We start from the raw sequence: 19,909 nt of genomic DNA, 5'->3' as shown, positions 1-19,909 counted from the left end.
CATTTGCTATATCTGTTTGCAGGATCACTAAATTATCAGTGGTGCTTCGATATAAAACATTGTTTTTTCTAGATACCTACCAAATTAATCGATGGTTGATCATTTTTTCCAATAATCTGCAAAGGGTATATGTTAGGGAAATTGGCCTAAACAAGTTTGGAGAGTTGGAAAGGGAGCTGCTTCTTTTATAGAAAATATAACGGATTCCCTTCATTTGGAAGAAAATTCATTTTGGTAGATATTTGAGGAAAATTAAGACAATATCATCAGGGACAGCAGCTGTCAATTCTTGTTTAGAAAAGGATTTTCAAGATTTTAAGTATACAAATTTTGAAATTGATATGTGTAAAACTTGCGAAGTATTATTTATGAGCCAAAAAATTTTTTACAACTTAAAAAAAAATCCTAAGCTCTTCTTTTATATACCTTTCTTTATATTTATAAATAGTTTGACAATTTAAAATTTATTTAAAAAAGTTTCATTTGTTGCACTTTTTTCCAATTATTGCTATTTTTTAAACAATAAACATTAAATTTTCTATTTCTAGCTAGTCAAATGTTATGTAAAATTCAAAAACGAAACTTTTGTTCAAAATATCCATTATAATCTGCTTTTCGACAGATCCCGCCTGGACTCTATATTTTATAATTACGCAAGCTATACTAGGATTGCTACATTATTATTTCATAACTTTTAAATCTCGGACTCAGCATTTTGGAGCATACAAGCTGGAATTAACTAAAGCTAATATAAGAGTAAAAACCACAAAGGATCAAAATAAATGTTGCCGAAAATCCTGCACACGGCCAATTTATAACGGTTCCTGCATAATATTTTAAATTTTGGTCATACCCAAAGCATATTAGCAATCATTTTAATGGCACATCACTTATATTCGGCTTTGGGTGTCTCACGTATAAAATAAGTTAACTTTAATGTTAAAAAAACGCCACTTTAATCGACGCCTTAATACCTGTAGGCTCAAGGCTATGCATGATAAAGAGAGACGTGTTCCTGAATGTAATTTAGGGCTCAGAAAACATCCCTTAATCCCAGACTTAATGCAAAAAGTTAGAAAACTTGTTAAAGTCAGATTTATTACTTTTTTCGAGCATAATAGTATATTGATTCAATGAAGCGTACATAAAAAATATCTTAAAAAAAAAAAAGTAAATCAGTTTTTGTATTGTTTAAATAAGATAATGAGGAAAATAAAACTAGTTATTCTATTCTTGTCTAAAAATGTTTAATTCCTATTTAAAGAACATTTCGGTATTTATAAAAAAATGAAAAATCAGTAATAATCGTTATGTAGCGGAAGGTGGTACATAGTGAGACAAAAAATGAATTATTGTCGATATAATTTTTTTAATCATCGATAAGAACTGACAGCTTCAGTCATAATAATTTTTGGTATTTTATGTATCTTCTTCTTCTTAAAGTACCCTCTCCTCAATGGAGGTTGGCTACTACAATTTTAAAATCTTCTCTATCTTCAGCTGTTCTTATTACATGTTCAAAATTTAGCCCTGTCCATTTTATGTATCACTTCCATAAATATAAAGGCCTGTAGTTTTAATTCAAAAAGGTTATATAAATTTAAAAACAACCTTGCACATGTCTTAGTGTGTACCACCCCTGGTACACATTGAGATATGTTACTAGTACACAGTGAGATGATATATTCCATAATTCGATTATAAAAATAAAAAAATAGTCAATATAACTTCGAAAAATACTTATATATTTCCCAAGAAAACATAACAGCTGATATCTGAAATGAAGTCTAATTAACGAACGTCTAGATGACCAAAATTTATTTCAAATTTATTGTAAGATTCTGTCAGCCTCTTGTTATTGCGAAATGGCGTTGGATTTGGAAGAACAAATCTGTCGTCTTCTTTCTCCACGAAATCAATATCAGGAACAGTGGGAAATACGAAACATGAGGCACCTATTTTGTTGGTTTTGCGTATAAAATTGACCTCTACTTCTGAATTGTTGCACGATACAACGATACAAGTCCCACGTAAAATATATTTTTGGACTTTTCTTTGAATCTCACTAAAACATAGTCACCCTCTACAGGGTCACAGATGCAGTCAAATACCTCATCATCCACTGGTTCTATTTAAGAATCATCGTTGTCATCACTATCTCCCAAATTAAAAACTGCTTTACTTTCATCCGAAGAACTTTTAATATCCACAACACGTGTAACTGTCTGTTTCATTGTCGAAGAAACCAACTGGTTCCGTTTGGTTTCCAGCGCATCTTTCTTAGGCGTGCTTGTAAGGATCCTACTTTTTTTCTTTTCTCTCGGCTTCCTATTAGTTTTTATTGCCTTGGCCTTAGGATATCCCTACAACATCTCTGGTGAAATTTTTCAGGACTTGGGTCTAGAGGAACAGAGTTTACAGCCGATGGTTCTGGAAGGAAGTTATTGAAGGACTCCTCTTCTACAATTTTCATAGGACGATCTGTCACTGACGATCCACGAAAGTCGCTCTCTCTTAAATCATTTGGACTAAAGGGACATATCTCTGTTTTTTTCTTTTTAAAGCCTGGCCGAATATTTAAAGGTACAACAGCTTTATCGTGTGCTGTACCAACCAACTTAGCGATATTGTATATTGTGATGGGCGCTCCTGGATGATTCAGTAGCCAAGCCTCACATGCAGCATTATAATATGCCTTGAAAGGCGCAAATTCAGCCACATCTAAGGGCTGTAGTTTGTTGCTACAATGTGGGGGCAACGTCAAAATATGGACACCTGCTTCTCCAGCCTTTATGATTACTTCCACTGTGACGTGGCTCTCGTGGATATCAAATATTAGCAGCGACAGATTTTGTCGCATATGCTCTTTGTAGAATTTACGTGGAAACACCATCACTGGTGGACAGTATGTGCCAAGGGCGGATATCATACAACAGGTGGTAACTAGTACACCATGTTCATTACTAGTGCAGCTATTTACTGGTTTAATTCCTTTTTCAGTTACAACTTTTTTGGGGTAGTGGACAGTTTTTGTGCTAGTCTCACCAAGACTAAAAATAAGTGAACTCTCAATTAAAATAGAATATTTGTTTAGGATGTTTTGAAGATTATCAAAAAACAGCTCAACGTTTTGTCGGTTGAAAGAAGTTTAGCGTGCCAAGCTACATGCCTCAGGTTGTCGTATGCTGAATTTTTTTCTTTTCATAAATGCACGAAGCCAGTCGATACCAGCCATTCTACGTTCTATCCATGATTTTGGTACCTTCAATTTGTTTACGTTAGCTTCATAAAATGCGATCCGTCTTACAGCTACGGTGGTTAGGCCGTACGCCATATTACTGCAAGTTTTAATGTAGTTACAAATTACACAGAATATCTTCCTGTTCATCTGTAAAAATTTTGTTCACCGAATAATTTGGTTGCATAATTATTGGTAAATTTTCAGGATTATTTCTTTTCTTCTGCACAAATCTTTAAAGGGTTTTAAATTTGACATCAAATTGTTGTGCAGCTTGTCTTAATGAACATATTCCATCAACGGCAGCATTAACATCATTGGACATCTGTTCAGCAGACGTCTTGCAAATTTTTCGTGAAACATTAAGTTTTCTAGGCATCTGCAACAAAAACGGTATTATTATATTCAGGTAATTGTATTAATATTCATTTGGGGTACATAGAGAGACAGTCCCACTATGTACCAGTAATGCTTGTCTCAATGTGTACTGTTGGACGTTATTTTGAAATTTACTTTGAAAAAGTACAACAAGTTATAAGTTATAAACAACAACGTACCTTGTTCATAACACCTAATGTGCCAATATTCAGCTGAGATCACTTAATAACTGCTTATAGTTTCAGCAAAATTTCCTCTGAATATTGGTTCAAATGTAACTTTATAATATCAAAAACACGTTTCAGTAAACACATTTACACTATACGCCATATTGCAAAAATAACAATAGTAGTGACATATGTGATGTTATAGCCCTCCTTAAGTAGATTGGCTAAGCGAATGGAAGAAAACTTTTGAATTTAAATTGGCTGTCTTACTGTGTACCGCTCTCACTGTGTACCACCTTCCCCTACGCAAAACATATTAAGGATCTAGGGCGATATTTAAGGTTAAACTTTCATTCTATAAATTACAATTATTAGATTTATCTACTATAATGGCCCATTACGTAACATAGGCTGTATTAAAAATTCGTTTAATTATTATAAAATAAAATACAGTTTCTTTCCGTAACGCAAAACTGTGGTGTGCCTTCAGTAATTAAGAGAATAAGTAAATGAAAGATGTTCTAAAACTGTTGGCATATCTAAGTTAAATATTATATTTATATGGCATTAAGCAAAGTTTTCTAAGTAAAGACCATGCTTTTCTATGATTAACCAAAGTGTAATTTGTCTACAGTTTCCATCCATTTTTGTCGTCTGGCTGCATCCAAACTGTGGAGTAGTTCGTCCGCAATTTCTTGGTCTTGGCTTTCGTTGCATTATTGATACAATTTCTCACATTTTTCATCCTATCCTAGGATATACAAAAAAATCTCATATAGTGTGCACGTGTTGGGGCTATCCATCCCAGACATTTGTCCAATCTCTCAGTAAAATTTGCCCAGTCTTCTTTTTGAAAGTTCCACCTAGGTCGAGGAAATGATGATATTATTTTTATTTTAATGCCAACTTCTATAACAATGGGTCTATGTTGGCTATATGGAAAATCTGGAATTACTGTACGTGAAGCTGCCACTGGTTGACTGTTTTCATTTGTGGGAACAAAACATATTTCTGGGTTGTATTCTCGCCTCCAGGCTGCAGATCGAAAAGTTCACTGATCTTTAGCGTCAAAGACTAAATAAGTGTTAGCCTCTTCGCTCCAGTTTAGCAGAGCCTCGTCGTTTTGATCACTGTGCCTATACTTCCAGGGTTCATAATAACTGTTGAAGTCTCCAACATAAACTGTGCTTGAGCGTGAATAACATGCAGAGGCCATATGACTGCCGGGGATTTATAAATATTGCTGACAGTAATTTTGCCAATTTGTATAGTAACCGTATGAATTTTATTTATATCTGATGTATAACATATGTGTGCATTGTCTATTTTGTTTCGAACATAAGCATTTGCACACAATAAATCATAGCCATGAATTCTTCCTCTAGCGAGAATTTGTTCTTCGTTTTCTACATGGGTATCATGAATTGTAACCACGTCGGATATTATTTTCAATGAGAACTCACATGTACTTCTAGTAATACCTTTTATATTTAAATGGCCGATTCGGTTGCTTGGTCCTGAGAAGATCCATTTAAATTGTTGGTGGGAAGCATATCTTATATTCGTGATGTGTTCTTGCCAGGAGATCTAGAGATTCTAGATTGTTTGCCTGCCTTTTGTGCTAGTTCATTTAGCATTATCCAGGGTGCACGTGCGGTATTCTACTACAGACGCGTTATAGCTTTACCCCTCTCCGTCAGTATATCCATAACAAGATTAAACAGATAAGGACTCAGTGAAGATCCTTAATGCAAACTAACCGTTACTGGAAAACTTTCGGTTAATCCATTTCCTCTGCAAATCGGTGTGCTCTCTCTTTGTTTACCTGTAATGCTTTCGACGTTGAGAGTTGCATGAACGTTGCGTACGTTTTGAGTTATCAGTGCTTTTGGTCTAAGAGACGGGTGTTAACTTTAATGCAATTTGTATTTGAGTATAAAAAATGTCAGTTGTTTTAACATAATATACCGAAAATGATGTTAAGAATGTTGTCTATCGAAAATTTTTGTATATAAACTCCTTGAAAGCTAGGTGAAAAACCGTCAAAAATCTCCAAAACTTCTACCAAAAACAATAAAATTGAGATCAAATGAGATTTATATTTCAGAAAATGAGCAAGCTTTAACGAATTCTACATTTGGTAGATGTTTTTACTGTTCATTCAACAAAAACAGAAAAACAAAATTCAGCTGCCATAAATGTAGAAAATTCATGTGTTTGGAGCACTTGACAACTATTTTTATCAAATGTGTGGAAAATATTGAATAATTTTAACAAGAAAAATTCAGTTTCACTAAAAAGCTTTTATGATTTAAATTTTATTGTTCCATTGTTCCATTGTTACTTGCGAGGGTTTTAGAAATATTTAGTTGTTTTTATATTAATATTTTTATTCAAGCTAGGAGTTGTAAGTTTTACTTTTATTATTTGCTTCTGAAAAATTTTAATAAACTGTAGGTACTTAAAATATTGTTTTATTATATTAACCAAGAAAAATACTGGTAAATGTCATTTTAAAAATACAAGCCATAATGTCGGTCTCTGAAACCTTTGTTATATTTTATGTATTTAGAACATGTTATCTCCGGAAGGTTAATAAAGAATTAAAAATTAGTTCTTATATTAGGAATTCAAAATGTGCTCCATCTACTTTCTGAAAGTAATGTGTCGAGGGAAATTGCCCTACATTCTTCAACTATTCGTTGTTTCAAAATGTCAATACTGTGAGAGGTGTAGCGTGAAGCTTAGATTTCAAGTACCTCCACAGAAAACAATCTAATGGTGTCAGATCTGGTGACCGAGCTGACCATTCTATTGAACCTCGTCGTTCAATCCATCTACCATGATATTTTTTATCTAGCTAACGTCTTACTGCACCATAATATTATGCAGGAACATCATCTTGGTATAAAGTTATTTCCAAGTTGCCGAATTCATTTGGATTATCTTCCAGAATTTTAAGAATTAACGGCTCAATTGCGTTTTGTAACATCTCCAGATACACCAGTTAGGTTATTATTGAGAACAACAGGCCTAACAATGTAGTTTTCTAAAATACCTGCCCAAACATTCACTTTTTCTGGAAATTGATTGTTTTTGAAGAAAGACTATTTTTGTCACTAAAACGAATCGTTTTTATGTAATCTGGCGGATGGTTATTTTGATTGGACATATTTTTACAGAATTCTAGTCTTCGGTCAAGGTCATGTTCTGAAAGTTGCACAATTTTTAATTTGTATGGATGAAATTGGTTTTTAGCCAACACTCGGTATACTGTCTTTGGACTAATTTCACAGATAGACGCAACTTGGGCTGTAGAAGCAGTAGGGTTTACTACAATTACTGCAATTATGTCAATTTTATTGTCATCACTAATTGTTGATCGACCAGATCGTTCGGCATCTTAAACACTACGTATTTCTTCAAACTTCCGAAAAAGCTTCCTTAAATAAGTCCTCGATATAGGACGATCAGGGTACCTCTCACTAAAAGACGTTCCGCTGCCTGGAAATTGTTTCTGTTTCACCAATTATTAAGACAGTTGCTACTTTGTTGGCTACACTACGTACCATTTTTAACATTTAAATGTCGTGTTAAACAATACCTAAACCAAATATTTGAGGTAAAATACTTTTGAAAAAATTTAGCAAAGTAAAAATAATTAGATAATTGAAATATGTCAACTTATTCGACAAAAGACGCGAGTGGAAAGGGGAAATTTTTTACTAGCACTGTATATAAAATAATATAATAAGAACTGATTAAATAAGGTACTCTACAAGTAAAAGACCAAATTATATTTTTGTCTCGTCTTTCCATTGAAAAAATCTGTCGAGTCTCCACAGCGTAATATTTAAAATATATGATTTTGGTTAAGGTTGTCTAAATGAGTTATGATTATGGTCTTAGTAAATGGGCTGAAAGTTATTTACTGCGACTTTTTGCAGCATCCACTAAAAGATCTTACTTGTAGTCTGTGCCCCAGCCGACTTTATTTCATTTTCCACACGAAAACGGGGTTTCTTTTAAATGGAAAGCTACAGTCATATTTTATACTTCGCTGTATTTATCATTATCAACTCATTTATGGTTAAGCTGATACTTTTTGGGCTGACTTATATGACTTTTATGACTTACTAAAACATTAAATTATTGTTTAGTTGGAATTGAGACATAAAAATCGTTTTAAAATTGTAGCAAGTTATTTATCGTTACTTAGCTTTTATTCTCTGGTTTCATTTTCTCCATATAATAAAAAATTTGATTAAAAATTACAAATAATGTAATTGGAGGGAGGTAATATGGGGGAGGGAGGTGACAGATGACGTTACAGCGCCACTGTGACAGATAATTTTAAATAGGACTTTACGGCAAGTGATTTCAAACCTCGTTTGAAAGGTATTGACAATACGTATTCAACCTTAAGCTCATTTTGATGAATAAATTAAATAAATAATGAAATTGTAGTTTCGCATTTAATTAATAAAAATTAGAACCTCCGATTCTAGTTTTTTGTAAAGAAGTTGACGTTTTTCAATTCTCTAATTGTTTCTACGTCAACCTCAACTTTTTTGACCATTAACCAGAGGCGAACGTTAAAATATTTTTTATTAATTAAATGCGAAACTACAATTATTTTAATATACCTATTCAATCATACTAATTTTGTCTGGATTTAAGATGATTTTGATGAATAAATTAAATTAATACTAAAATTCTAGTTTGGCATTTAATTAATAAAATTTCTAACGTCCGCCTTTGGTAATTTGTCAAAAAAGTTGACGTTTATCAATTAACTAGTTGTTTTTAGTTTGCAAAAGCGTTTATACCTCATTACTTAGTTAATGTTTCTACTTAGTTTAGTCAATTCTCCAGTTATTTTTAGTTTGCAAACACGTTTATACCTTGTATACCACTACTATACTATACAAGTTTAGTCAAGTTCAATTAATAGTCCGTTTTTAGTTAATAGTTTATGAATATTAGTTTAGTTGTTTTTGGTTAATATTTAGTTTAATTATTGTTTAACGAGACGTTTAAACTTTTACAAAGGCAGAATGGTACGTACTGTAGCCGACAAAGTAGCAGCTGTGTTAATAATTGGTGAATGTGGAAATAATTTCCATGCAGCGAAACGTCTTTTTAATGAGAGGTATCCCGATCGCCCTACATCGAGAGCTTGTTTTTTTGAGGAAGCTTCTCTGGAACTTTAAACAAACAGGTAGTGTTCTGTTCAATATATGTCAAACGATCTGGTCGACCAACAATTAGTGATGACAAAAAATTGACATAATTTCAGAAATGGTAGTGAACCCTACTTCTTCTACAGCCCAAGTTGCATATATCTATGGAATCAGTCAAAAGACAGTATACCGAGTGTTAACTAAAAATAAATTTCATCCATACAAATTAAAAATTTTGCACCAACTTTCAGATGATGACCTCGACCGAAGACTAGAATTCTGTAAAAATATGTCCAATAAAATTAACCAACAGCCCGATTACATAAAAACAATTCGTTTTAGTGACGAAAGTACTTTTTCACTCAATGGAAATGTGAACACACACAATGTGAGATATTGGAGTGACACAAATCCTCACGTCTTTCGTGAAACACATCCTCAATTTTCAAAAAAATAAATGTTTGAGCAGGTATTTTGGGAAACCACATAGTTGGGCCTATGTGTCTTTCTCAATACTAACCTTACAATTAAACCGTTAATACTTAAAATTCTGGAGGATAATCCAGATCAATTCGGCAACTTGGAAATAACGTTTCAACAAGATGGTGCTCCTGCACACCATTATGGTGCAGTAAGACGTTACGTAGATGAGTAATATCGTGGTAGATGTATTAGACGACTAAGTACGATAAAATGACCAGCTTGGTCACCGGACCTCACACCATTAGATTTTTTTCTCTGGGGATACTTGAAATCTAAAGTTTACGCTACAGCACCCGACAATATTGACACTTTGAAACAACGAATTGTTGAAGAATGTAGGGCAATTTCCCCCGACACATTTGAACGAGTACGGCAAGGGTTTAGAAATAGGATGCATTACTGTCGGGGAGTAGACAAAGCACATTTTGAACACTTTCTATAAAAACTGGTTGTTAACAGGTGGTTTAACTTTATATAATATATGTAGGTAATATAAAGCTATTTGGAATATCCTTACCATTCACAAAACACTGCTAACAGTAATAATATAATGTATAACAAAAATAAATTTTTAAAAAAATCACACTAAAAGGCAACTTGTCATTAAATTGGCAACTATCTTTCGGTAAAACTTATTCGCATGAAAGAAAACACAGAAAACACGTATAGATTTCGGCCCGAAATATTAATTCTCCGATAGTTTCGGGAAATCCCGAAAATATCGGGGAATTCTCTAACGCCGCCGCCGTTGCATGTAATAGCATCGGTCAGCTCCAGCTATGCACAATTTTGGTACTATTGTTTTTATTATTATACATCACAGGGAACGCCGCGCTATCTTCTTAATAGCAACTATTTGGCCAGTTATTTTTTTTGAACTTTGCTTGCTTGGCGTTTTGATTTTATTTTTTTTATATTTATATTTTTAGGTAAATTTTACCGCCCACAAAAGAGCGCCGCCCGGGTGCCACGCACCCCGGCACGGTTCTCTCTCTCTCTCTCTCTCTCTCATATATGTATATATATAATCCCATTAATCAGCAAAAATCTTTACTTGTCGCTTACACGACAACTGACAAGATTTATAAATAACGGATTTCACAACTGTATTTTCGATAAATCTATATATAGCAAAATAAATATCATATATCATAATTGCAATTACATATGTTCTAATAATATTACACAAAAAACAATATTACGTATTAGTTTTAGTAATTAATTACATTTCAGTTAATGGAAGGGCTTTTAACTAATACACAAGTTGAAAAAACCCTTTAACAGAAATGTATGACTAACTCCTCTCATATACATTAAATACAGCACTATCAAAGTTTGCCATTTTTATTGCAGGCCGAAACAGCATTAATGTATGACGCAGTTCACTTGTTCGCCAAAGCCCTCCATGACTTGGACACCAGCCAGCAAATTGATATCAAGCCGCTCAGTTGCGATGCAGTAGATTTTTGGCCTCACGGATACAGCCTCATTAATTACATGAAAGTGGTAAGTGGTTGGTTTTTGTAGTTTTAGGTGAAACACGATCGTTTCCGGATGCCAGATTGTATTCGAAACGGTACGCGGACTGTATTTTTACCGGCATTTTTAGCAGTAATCCTCACACTGTCGACGCTCTTTTAAAGAATTGAGAATAGTGGTTAAGCCTTGTTTTATAAACAGAAAATATAGTACAGAGCTGGTATTATCGTTGTGGGTTTTCGGGTATTTCACATAACTGTAAATAAACTATAAATTTTAAAATATATTATTTATTTTATTTTAATATTGCGATTTTAAAATCTCAAGGCGTTTTTAAAAATTAATTTTAAGACTGACGACTTCGACCGTTACCTGATGGAAATTCATTTTATATAAAAATAAAACACTGAAAACGTTGTTTTCAAAACTTCCAGAAAATTTAGTAGAATAGTTTCTCACTACACCTGTTTTCGCAGAATGCCTTTCTCAAGTGATTTATTTTTGGATGTGTTTACAATAATTTAAAGTCTTTAACGAAATGGGTTGAAGAGGGGAGAACTGTTTGTCTTAAGTTGATCATTCAGAATTATGTCTGTATTTTGTAATTTGTTCATTTCCATAGATTCTAATAAAGTCGGCTTAAGGCCTTTATTTTGGATGTGAAAAATTTGAAATTCGTTATTAAAAGAATGATTATGATCTAGAAGGTGAAGTGCGTATGTAGAATCTGTTTTCCTATCATTAAAAGCCCTTTTATGTTCTGCTATACGTTTGTTAGAGATTCTACCAGTTTGACCGATGTAAGTTTTTGGGCAGTCGCCACATTTAAGTTTGTATACACCACTGTGTAAATGCTTTTTATTTTGGCTCTTGTTGTTTTTAATATATTTGCCTAATTTGTTGTTTGTTCTAAAAGCTGGTAGGTGTTATTCCTTTCTTTTTTATGTGTTTGGTTATTTTTGTTGTTATTTTGCCTGTACATATATGTAATCAAGCAGAAGGTACTGGATTATTTCTCTGGTGGTGGAAATACTAATTTCAGGGCTTTCTTGTGTAGTTTTTGATTTAAAATTTTATTAATTGTTGGTTCGTTGTATCCATTGTTTACTGCTATTTGCTTAATGATATTTAATTCTGTCTCAAAGTTGTATTTTGAAATCGGAATTTTTATTAATTTATATATCATGCCATGATACGCTGCCAGTTTATGTGGTGTAGGATAGGATGATGAATTATGTATAGTTGTGTCAGTATGGGTAGGTTTATGAAATACGGAGAAATTAATGGGTTGATTTTGTTCTGTTTCTATTGTAAATTTAATATGACTATGAAGTGAATTAATATGCGATTGAAATTGATCAAGTTGTCTGTTAGTTCCTGTAAAACATACCAGTACAAACTGATCTATAAGTGATCTATTTTTGGATGTTTTACTTGAGAAATGCACTCTGCCGAAACAGCTGTAGTGATAAAATATTATAATAAATTTTGTGAAAGGTTTGAAAACAAAGGTTTCAGTGTTTTATTGGTATAATTTTAAAACTATTTAACAAACTGTTTTGTTTGCTTGTGTTAGAGCGATATTGACAACAATACATTAGCTGACAAAGCCGATCGGCACAGAAAAATATAAGATACTGGATATACATAAGTAATATGTTAATAAAATTATACTGGGTATAATTTTGACAATCACTGGCATTCATTACTAATATATTCATATTGAACATAACAAGGCTATATGAAATTTTAAAAAGCATTTCTTGAAGTATGAAATTCTTTTTAAAGCAAAAGAATGTGCATTAGGGTTTTCAGCTAATGAAAATTTTAAGAAAAATACCATTTCAATGTAGAAAAGTCAGAACAGGGTACCGCACAGGAAGTTCTGGAGGTTGTCTTCTACATACGACGTTTTTCTTTTTTTAATCTCAATTAGTGATGGCATTTATACCCGTTTTTCTGCTCTCTGGTATTATCCCCTTTCAATAGATCATTAAAATATTCAATTAAGATTTTTAAAATTTCTGTTGCGTTGGCTATAAAATAAATATTATTTTCCTTTGTAACGAATTTCACCTACCACATAGGGTATAATTATGGGGGTTGAAAGTTGGGGACAGAAACTATTGGGAAGGAGATAGGGTAACCAAAATAAACGAAACTGTGCGAACGGCACTCAGAGTTTGTTTGGAGAGCTGGGTCGTGGATAAGTTGAATGGCAAGGGGTCGGATTGGGGCAACTACAAAAAAAATTTAAACAAATGGATACTTACATAAATCTCCTGGACAAAAAGGCAAATAAATACAACAAGAAAGACCTCTAGCTATTTGAAATAAGGACGTCGCTTCAAAGAATCCTAATCTTGCTGGAAAAAGGAAAAAAAGGCTCTTCTTTCCTAAAATAAAGAACACAAACAGGGGTTAGGAGACTTTTCTAAAATAAACAAAATGGTTCAGAGAGATAAATTAAACATTTATTGTGTCTCACCACAAACAGTTAGAAATACAGATAATACATAAAGACTATATTAATAGTCACAAAAGTAAATATAAAAATAAAAGAAGAAAAACTTACATGTGCGCTATTCGTTTACAAGTGGGAATTGCTATATAACTTACAAATGTTTACTGAGCTATAAACTGTGGCAAATGAAAAATTATTACAAGTAAAGAATTATCTTCTTAAATAATGAAAGCAATTATTTTTTTTTAAATGTCTACCTTGACTTTAAAATTGAAACACAAAAAAACTTACCTGAACCTCACTAAATCTCACTCTGCACAATGTCTGGAACACAAACCTCGAAAACTGGTCTCCTTTAAAGACTGAAACAGGCACAGCACAACGGCAACATGAGGTCATCTTCAAAAACTGTTGTAAAATGTGTTCAATACTAAACATTTAAGTGCTACTGTCACTTTATACTACATTTCCATGACAAAAAAAGGAAAACGAAAAGATTACGAATTTGAAAATTAATTTGGACTCCAACAAAACTAAACACGTCTTAATCAGCGGCCGGCTTTACCGAGAGTGAACACTGCTACACATTTTTCCATAATAATAGGACGAAGGACAAGGAAACAAATTTGAAGAAACATTTTTGACTAACACTATAAGCGACTTTAACCGACAGCCGCCTTAGCGAGAGTGATCTCATAATCTTTTAAATTCATTCGCTCAACTTAGCATAAACAAAACATATAAACTGGAATATTTATTTGAAACGCAAAATATTTAGCGGTTTCGATCAAAGAAAAATATCAAGGAAATATAAACAACTCTAAAAATGGTTTATTTTACTCGGCGACGCTAAGCTGAATTGGAAGAATTCGGTGTTTTAATACGAACGAATGGGAAATGAAATACACTAAAATATTCTTCGATTGCTATAGCAAATACGAGGGGATGTCAATACATATCCAAAGAATTTTCAAATGCTACACCTTCAATATGTTGTAGTATTTTTTATTAAATCTAATTTATTGTCTTTATTTATTATAAAAGGTTCTACATTTATACCACTTACAAGTTTATTAAAGTCTTTATTACAATATTCACTAATTTATTTCACAATATTTATTTATATTTATTTCCGGCTTACAATTTAAACTTGATATTCAAAACTAGAACTAGAACTAACTGTTTTCTACAAAATTCCCTGTTTAAATATAAAATACCGTTAATCGAGAATCCCTTCGAATTCGGACGGCAACCCTCTCGAAAAGTCAGGTTGGCAGACAGGTTTTTCTGCTGAGCGGTGAACTTACTAGAATAGAATAGAATTAGAAATAATATGTTTACAGTTTTATGAGTCATAATATTTATCGTAACAATGTATTTCTGCGGCATGTAACCTTTCTTTATGATCTGGATCTGCCTTAAAAATGCCCAGTTATTATTGTTTCTCTTTTTTCTTCGTATGTCTTTCCTTGTCTTCATTTTGTATATGTTGAATTTTTAATTTTTTACGTAATTTGTGCATTGTATCATCCCCAGCCTGGTCTGGTGTTAAGTGTCTTGTACTACTTCGCTTTCCTTGTTATTCCAATGTTTTTTTTTATAATTTACTTTTCCTCTAACGTCTACTTTTTCCACCAAAATAACAAACGCGGAAAGTTTCCGAATATTACAAGAAATAAAGAAAGGTAAAGTGATTACATATTAGCCTTGAAGTCGCGTAGAAAGCGCTAGGAGAGACAAGTTGACTAAAGTACATTTGTTTACCAAATTCCCATTAGTAAACATGGCTATTACAGGCTATTAAATATAATTTATTACCTTAAGTCAGACAGATTCTCATGTTACAGATCCAAACTTGCCAGCATTTTAAATTCAAATTGTATCGAGTTGATTTTTAAGTTAATATATTGTGTTATATTTATGTTATAGTTATTTACTGGTCGTGTTATTTTTTAGAGTTTAGTTTAATTGTGATATAATGATTAATTTTCAAGAAATTCTTACACTAACAGTTTCAAAAGTAATTATTTTTAAAAATTATATGATACATAGTCAGTACAACCCTGTTTGGCTTACACGTGGTTCTATTGACGATTGGAAATTTGTAAAATGAATACGGTTTAATATGTTTACCTGGTATATGAATTTCTGAATATTTTCAAGTCTACTCGACTTAAAAAAATATTCATACAATTAATTTTTTCACTAGTATATGGAAAATGAGTCAATACTCACAATCTTAAGTAGTTTTTATTTAATAAAGTTGGTAAATTTTAGGCTACCGGTTTTAAGGCTTACAATATTTCCCCATCATCAGGCTTCAGTACGTTATTCTTATTTGTATTAAAAACTGCAAGATATCAGATAGAGGAAAGCTCTATAAACTAAGATACTCTGAGGATCACCTTCCTCCTTAAGGAATACATTCACTCGCACTTCTGAATTTAAAACCTTATTATATGTATGTTGTTATGAATATTTAGCAAAATGTTATTATTATTTTATATATTATTTGATGTCTCCAGTTGTTGTGTCAGGGTGTATAAATAAATTCAATAAACATTTTTTGGACAGCACAAACATTAAAACAAACACAATATATTAAAATTGGAACAGCCTTACAACTCACTATAGTCACTATAATAAACTCGAAAACGTATTTTTTAGTTAGGCAAATTTGCAATTTTCATTACTGAAACCAGTCCTTGAAAAAGAGGGGTCAATGTTTGGAAATAGACCGCAAGAGCTCTTGTAAGGGTGGTAGTTGAAAGTCGGAAACCACACCCTAAGTTAAATTTCTCTTATAAAAGGGATTGTTGAATATCAACTAATAATATAATCATATTAAATACTAGTAGGTTTCTTAGTAGTGCGTTATTATTTAGGAAAAGTAAATTTTAGAACAATAAATGAGTGTAGATATATCGCACCTTCTTATGAAAAGTGTAATAAATCATCATAACAAAATTTTTCAAGAGAGTAAAAACAATTTTTGTCAATTTTAAAATGCTAAGAGAAGAACCAGAAGTAAATTTATATAAATATTTACAAATATCATCAAATAAAGATTAAACAAATGAATATTCCTTAATCTGCCTAAGTGTTTTTGTGAAACAAAACGATTTTTGAGATTTATATACACTTATAAAAATAAAATGATGTTTAACAAACTAGGTACATGTGAATAATTTTTTACCTTTTTCTTTACAATTGATATGGGCTATGCGCACGTGTGTTTGGTTTTATAGTAATATTAAGTTAAATTTTGACCAAAAAAGCTTGTTGAGTTCCGTCTTCCTACGGCAATTATTTACATCATTTGATAATCATAATGGTTACTTATATTTTTGAAGATAATGCTCTGAACAAATTAAAAACAATACAAAGTTAACTCTACATCAATCAAACTCCAGTAGAAATATTGATCTAATCACACCATAATATATAAAGAATGAGGACCAATAAACAGATACGAGCGAGCGGCGAAAAAATTAGATCCACCTGCAATAGCCACAATCTTTCTTTTGGTATAAAAGTAAGGATACTGCAACGCTACGTCTTCACTGTTCTTTCAATGGTGTTGAGTCGTGGACCTTGAACTAAGATACGTGCAGAAGATTGAAAGCATTTGAGATGTGGCTATATTGGAGAATACTTATATCTTGTAGTCTGACCGAGTCAAAAATGAGGAGCTGCTCAGAAGAATAAAGAAGAACCGAGAGGTAGTGGCCACTATGATATGCCCTCCTACAAGTTTTTTCTATAAGCCATTTTGCTAGGAAAATATTTGGAAAGTCAGGTACAGGAAGAAGAAAAACCTCCAGGTTAAAGAAGCACTGAACCTGATTCAACACAATATCTGTGCAGTTTTTCCGCGCTGATGCAGATAAGACAAAGATTGCCATGATGATTGCCAACATTTGTTATAGATAGGCACATAAAAAAAGAAGGTTTTTAGTTGCCTTATACATTCGTCTTATATGTTATATCTCGTTGATTCTCATATTAGTTGCCATTTTACTCTTCGAGACTAAAAGCCAAGCTGCCACTTCTGGAGATTTTGGAAGTTGCCATTCTGGCAACCTCCGATGAAGAAGACAAACGCAAGAATAATTCTCAGAAATATAAAGAATCTTTCAACTTCATATGATTAGCCTTTTATCAAATACGTGAAAGTCATAAAGTTTACGCAAATTTGTAACAAATCTATGAGCAAATTTAATAAATTTTGACGAAATTAATGATTCAGCCGCTTTAGTACCATTTTTATCAAAGTCTAGTTATCCCGTTTCATGAAAGTAAAGAGTATGAGCATGTAAGTGGTTTATAATTTCAATATAAAAACTAAACAAATGGATTCGGCTTTCTAGAAATACTGATTTTAAAGGATTGTGACGTATCACTGGCATCCAACCACACTTTGAATAAGATTTATTAAATAACAATTGTACAATTAGAAATAAACTACAAAATTACAGATTATAAATAATTTATTTGCTGTTTCAAATGCCCTTAGTATATATATATATATATATATATATATATATATATATATATATATATATATATATATATATATATATATAAATTACAAAACCAAACTTGTACCCATAGTACCATAGTATATACAGTTGGTAAATATTTTTGAATTTTTTTTTTATAATTTTATTAATAACAACATTTAATCAAAAATAAAGACTAAAAATAAAGCTTCTGTTTGTCAAAATGTTTCCATTTCTTTAACCGTGTATACAGAAACTGACAGCCCCTAACGCACAGCAACATCCATCCTCTGTTTATTTTATTTGCTACGTATTATTGATAACCCTTGTTTTCGAATCGCCAACTCATTTTTTTCTCGATACTCTCCCGCCTTATTAACTTTCCGGCCGACGTTTTGCGCCAAAATATTTTTCTTTTTTCTCCGTTTCGCACCTTTTTCAACGTAAGTGATTTCCCAGGTGGAGATGAAGGGTCTGACGGGAGTCATCAAGTTCGATAACCAAGGATTCAGGACCGATTTCGTCCTGGAAATAATAGAACTGAACAGGGAAGGACTTAAGAAGATCGGGACGTGGAATTCGACGGAGGGGGTCAATTTTACGAGAACCTACGGAGAGGCCTACACGCAGATCGTGGAGATTATACAGAATAAGACGTTCATTGTCACCACGTTATTGGTAAGTGTTAAAATTTATAACAAATATTTTACTATTTTTGTAGCTTCTTTATATTTTTGTTTAATTATTCTACAAACTTTTTATGCTTCGGACAGAAATATAGGTCTACAGTTATATGTTTAAAAACAAAATTAAATACTAACAATGTTTAAATATGTAATATCAAAAGTGTACCCAAAACAGATAGCTGTAGCACATCACATGCTTTTTCCCACGATTTCCTACTATTCATCAAATTGCAAATCTTCTTCTTCTTCGCATTGGGTAATTAATGCCTCGACGTTGCTCATGCCCAAATCATCTTAAAGAATGCTTTTTCATTTTGGTAACAATTCCTGTCACTCCTAGACTTTCCCTAATATACTTATTCTTAATATTACCATTTATTGTCACTTTACTTAACAATCTAAGCATTTTCATTTTCACCACGTGCATTCGGTGTTACTCTTTCTTTTAACTACCCAACATTTAGTTCCGCGCATAATAGCTTTATATAATAACATAGCTTTATCATAGTTTTATAGAATTTTCCCTTCACTTTCATAGGAATCTTTCTATGACACAACACAGAACTCGCTTCTTTCTACTTAATCTATCCCACCCTAATTCTTCTTTATACATCTCTATCTATTTCTACGTTACCCTATAATACCGAACCAAGGTACTTAAAACTTTAACTTTTTACAATTAACGTTTAAATGTTAAATGTTTTAAAGTTTAAATGTTAAGTTTTTCCCCAAGAGTGTGTCCTCACTGTTCCAGTTTTTGTTCTAAATATATTTCAATGTTTCCTACTAGAAGCTTCTACAAACTTTTATCAACATAAAATAATTCTACAAGGTACGGTAAGCATATTTCATGTTAATTTGCAGTGTATTTCAAATACAGTCGATATGATCAATGCTCTCCTTGTGGATCAAATATTATAAAATATTATATAACATCATATGTTTTTTCAGAGCACTGGCAAAGTGAAGAAAATTTAAAACTAATATTTTAACTGTTTATCGAGTAAGGGTGACTTTGACTTGTTTTTGGTGAATTTTTAGAATTTCATAACGTCCTTGCTTAGTAAAGCAGACAAACTAATCATACCTGGTGATTTTAATATTAATTTTAAAATTGAATCTGCCCTTTTTTGATATTTAAAATCTATTAACATCTTTTGGTCTAAAAGTAAGTATAAACGATTATACTAAAATCACATACCAGTCCAGTAGTTGCATCGACAACATTATGACAAATTTTTCTGAAAATATCTACAGAGTGGGCGTATTTCAACCTTTTTTTCTTACCATCTCAATTTTTATTTAGTGACTCTATGCATAAAGTTGTAA

The 19,909-nt window shown here is 32.2% G+C and overlaps 1 protein-coding gene across 3 annotated transcripts in view; it reads left to right on the top strand.

Moving 5' to 3' along the window:
* The window catches only part of KaiR1D (Kainate-type ionotropic glutamate receptor subunit 1D), a 362,951-nt gene that overhangs the window by 253,208 nt on the left and 89,834 nt on the right, over positions 1-19,909 (top strand). For all 3 annotated transcript variants that reach the window (XM_072520792.1, XM_072520790.1, XM_072520791.1), the window contains 2 exons: positions 10,803-10,955; positions 18,354-18,572. In XM_072520792.1, coding sequence (XP_072376893.1) covers positions 10,803-10,955; positions 18,354-18,572 — 372 coding nt within the window. The remainder of the gene's footprint in view (positions 1-10,802; positions 10,956-18,353; positions 18,573-19,909) is intronic.

This window comes from Diabrotica undecimpunctata, chromosome 1 (genome assembly GCF_040954645.1).
Source record: "Diabrotica undecimpunctata isolate CICGRU chromosome 1, icDiaUnde3, whole genome shotgun sequence".
In the NCBI taxonomy this organism is placed as follows: domain Eukaryota; kingdom Metazoa; phylum Arthropoda; class Insecta; order Coleoptera; family Chrysomelidae; genus Diabrotica; species Diabrotica undecimpunctata.
This window is presented reverse-complemented; position numbering and strand designations above follow the sequence as displayed.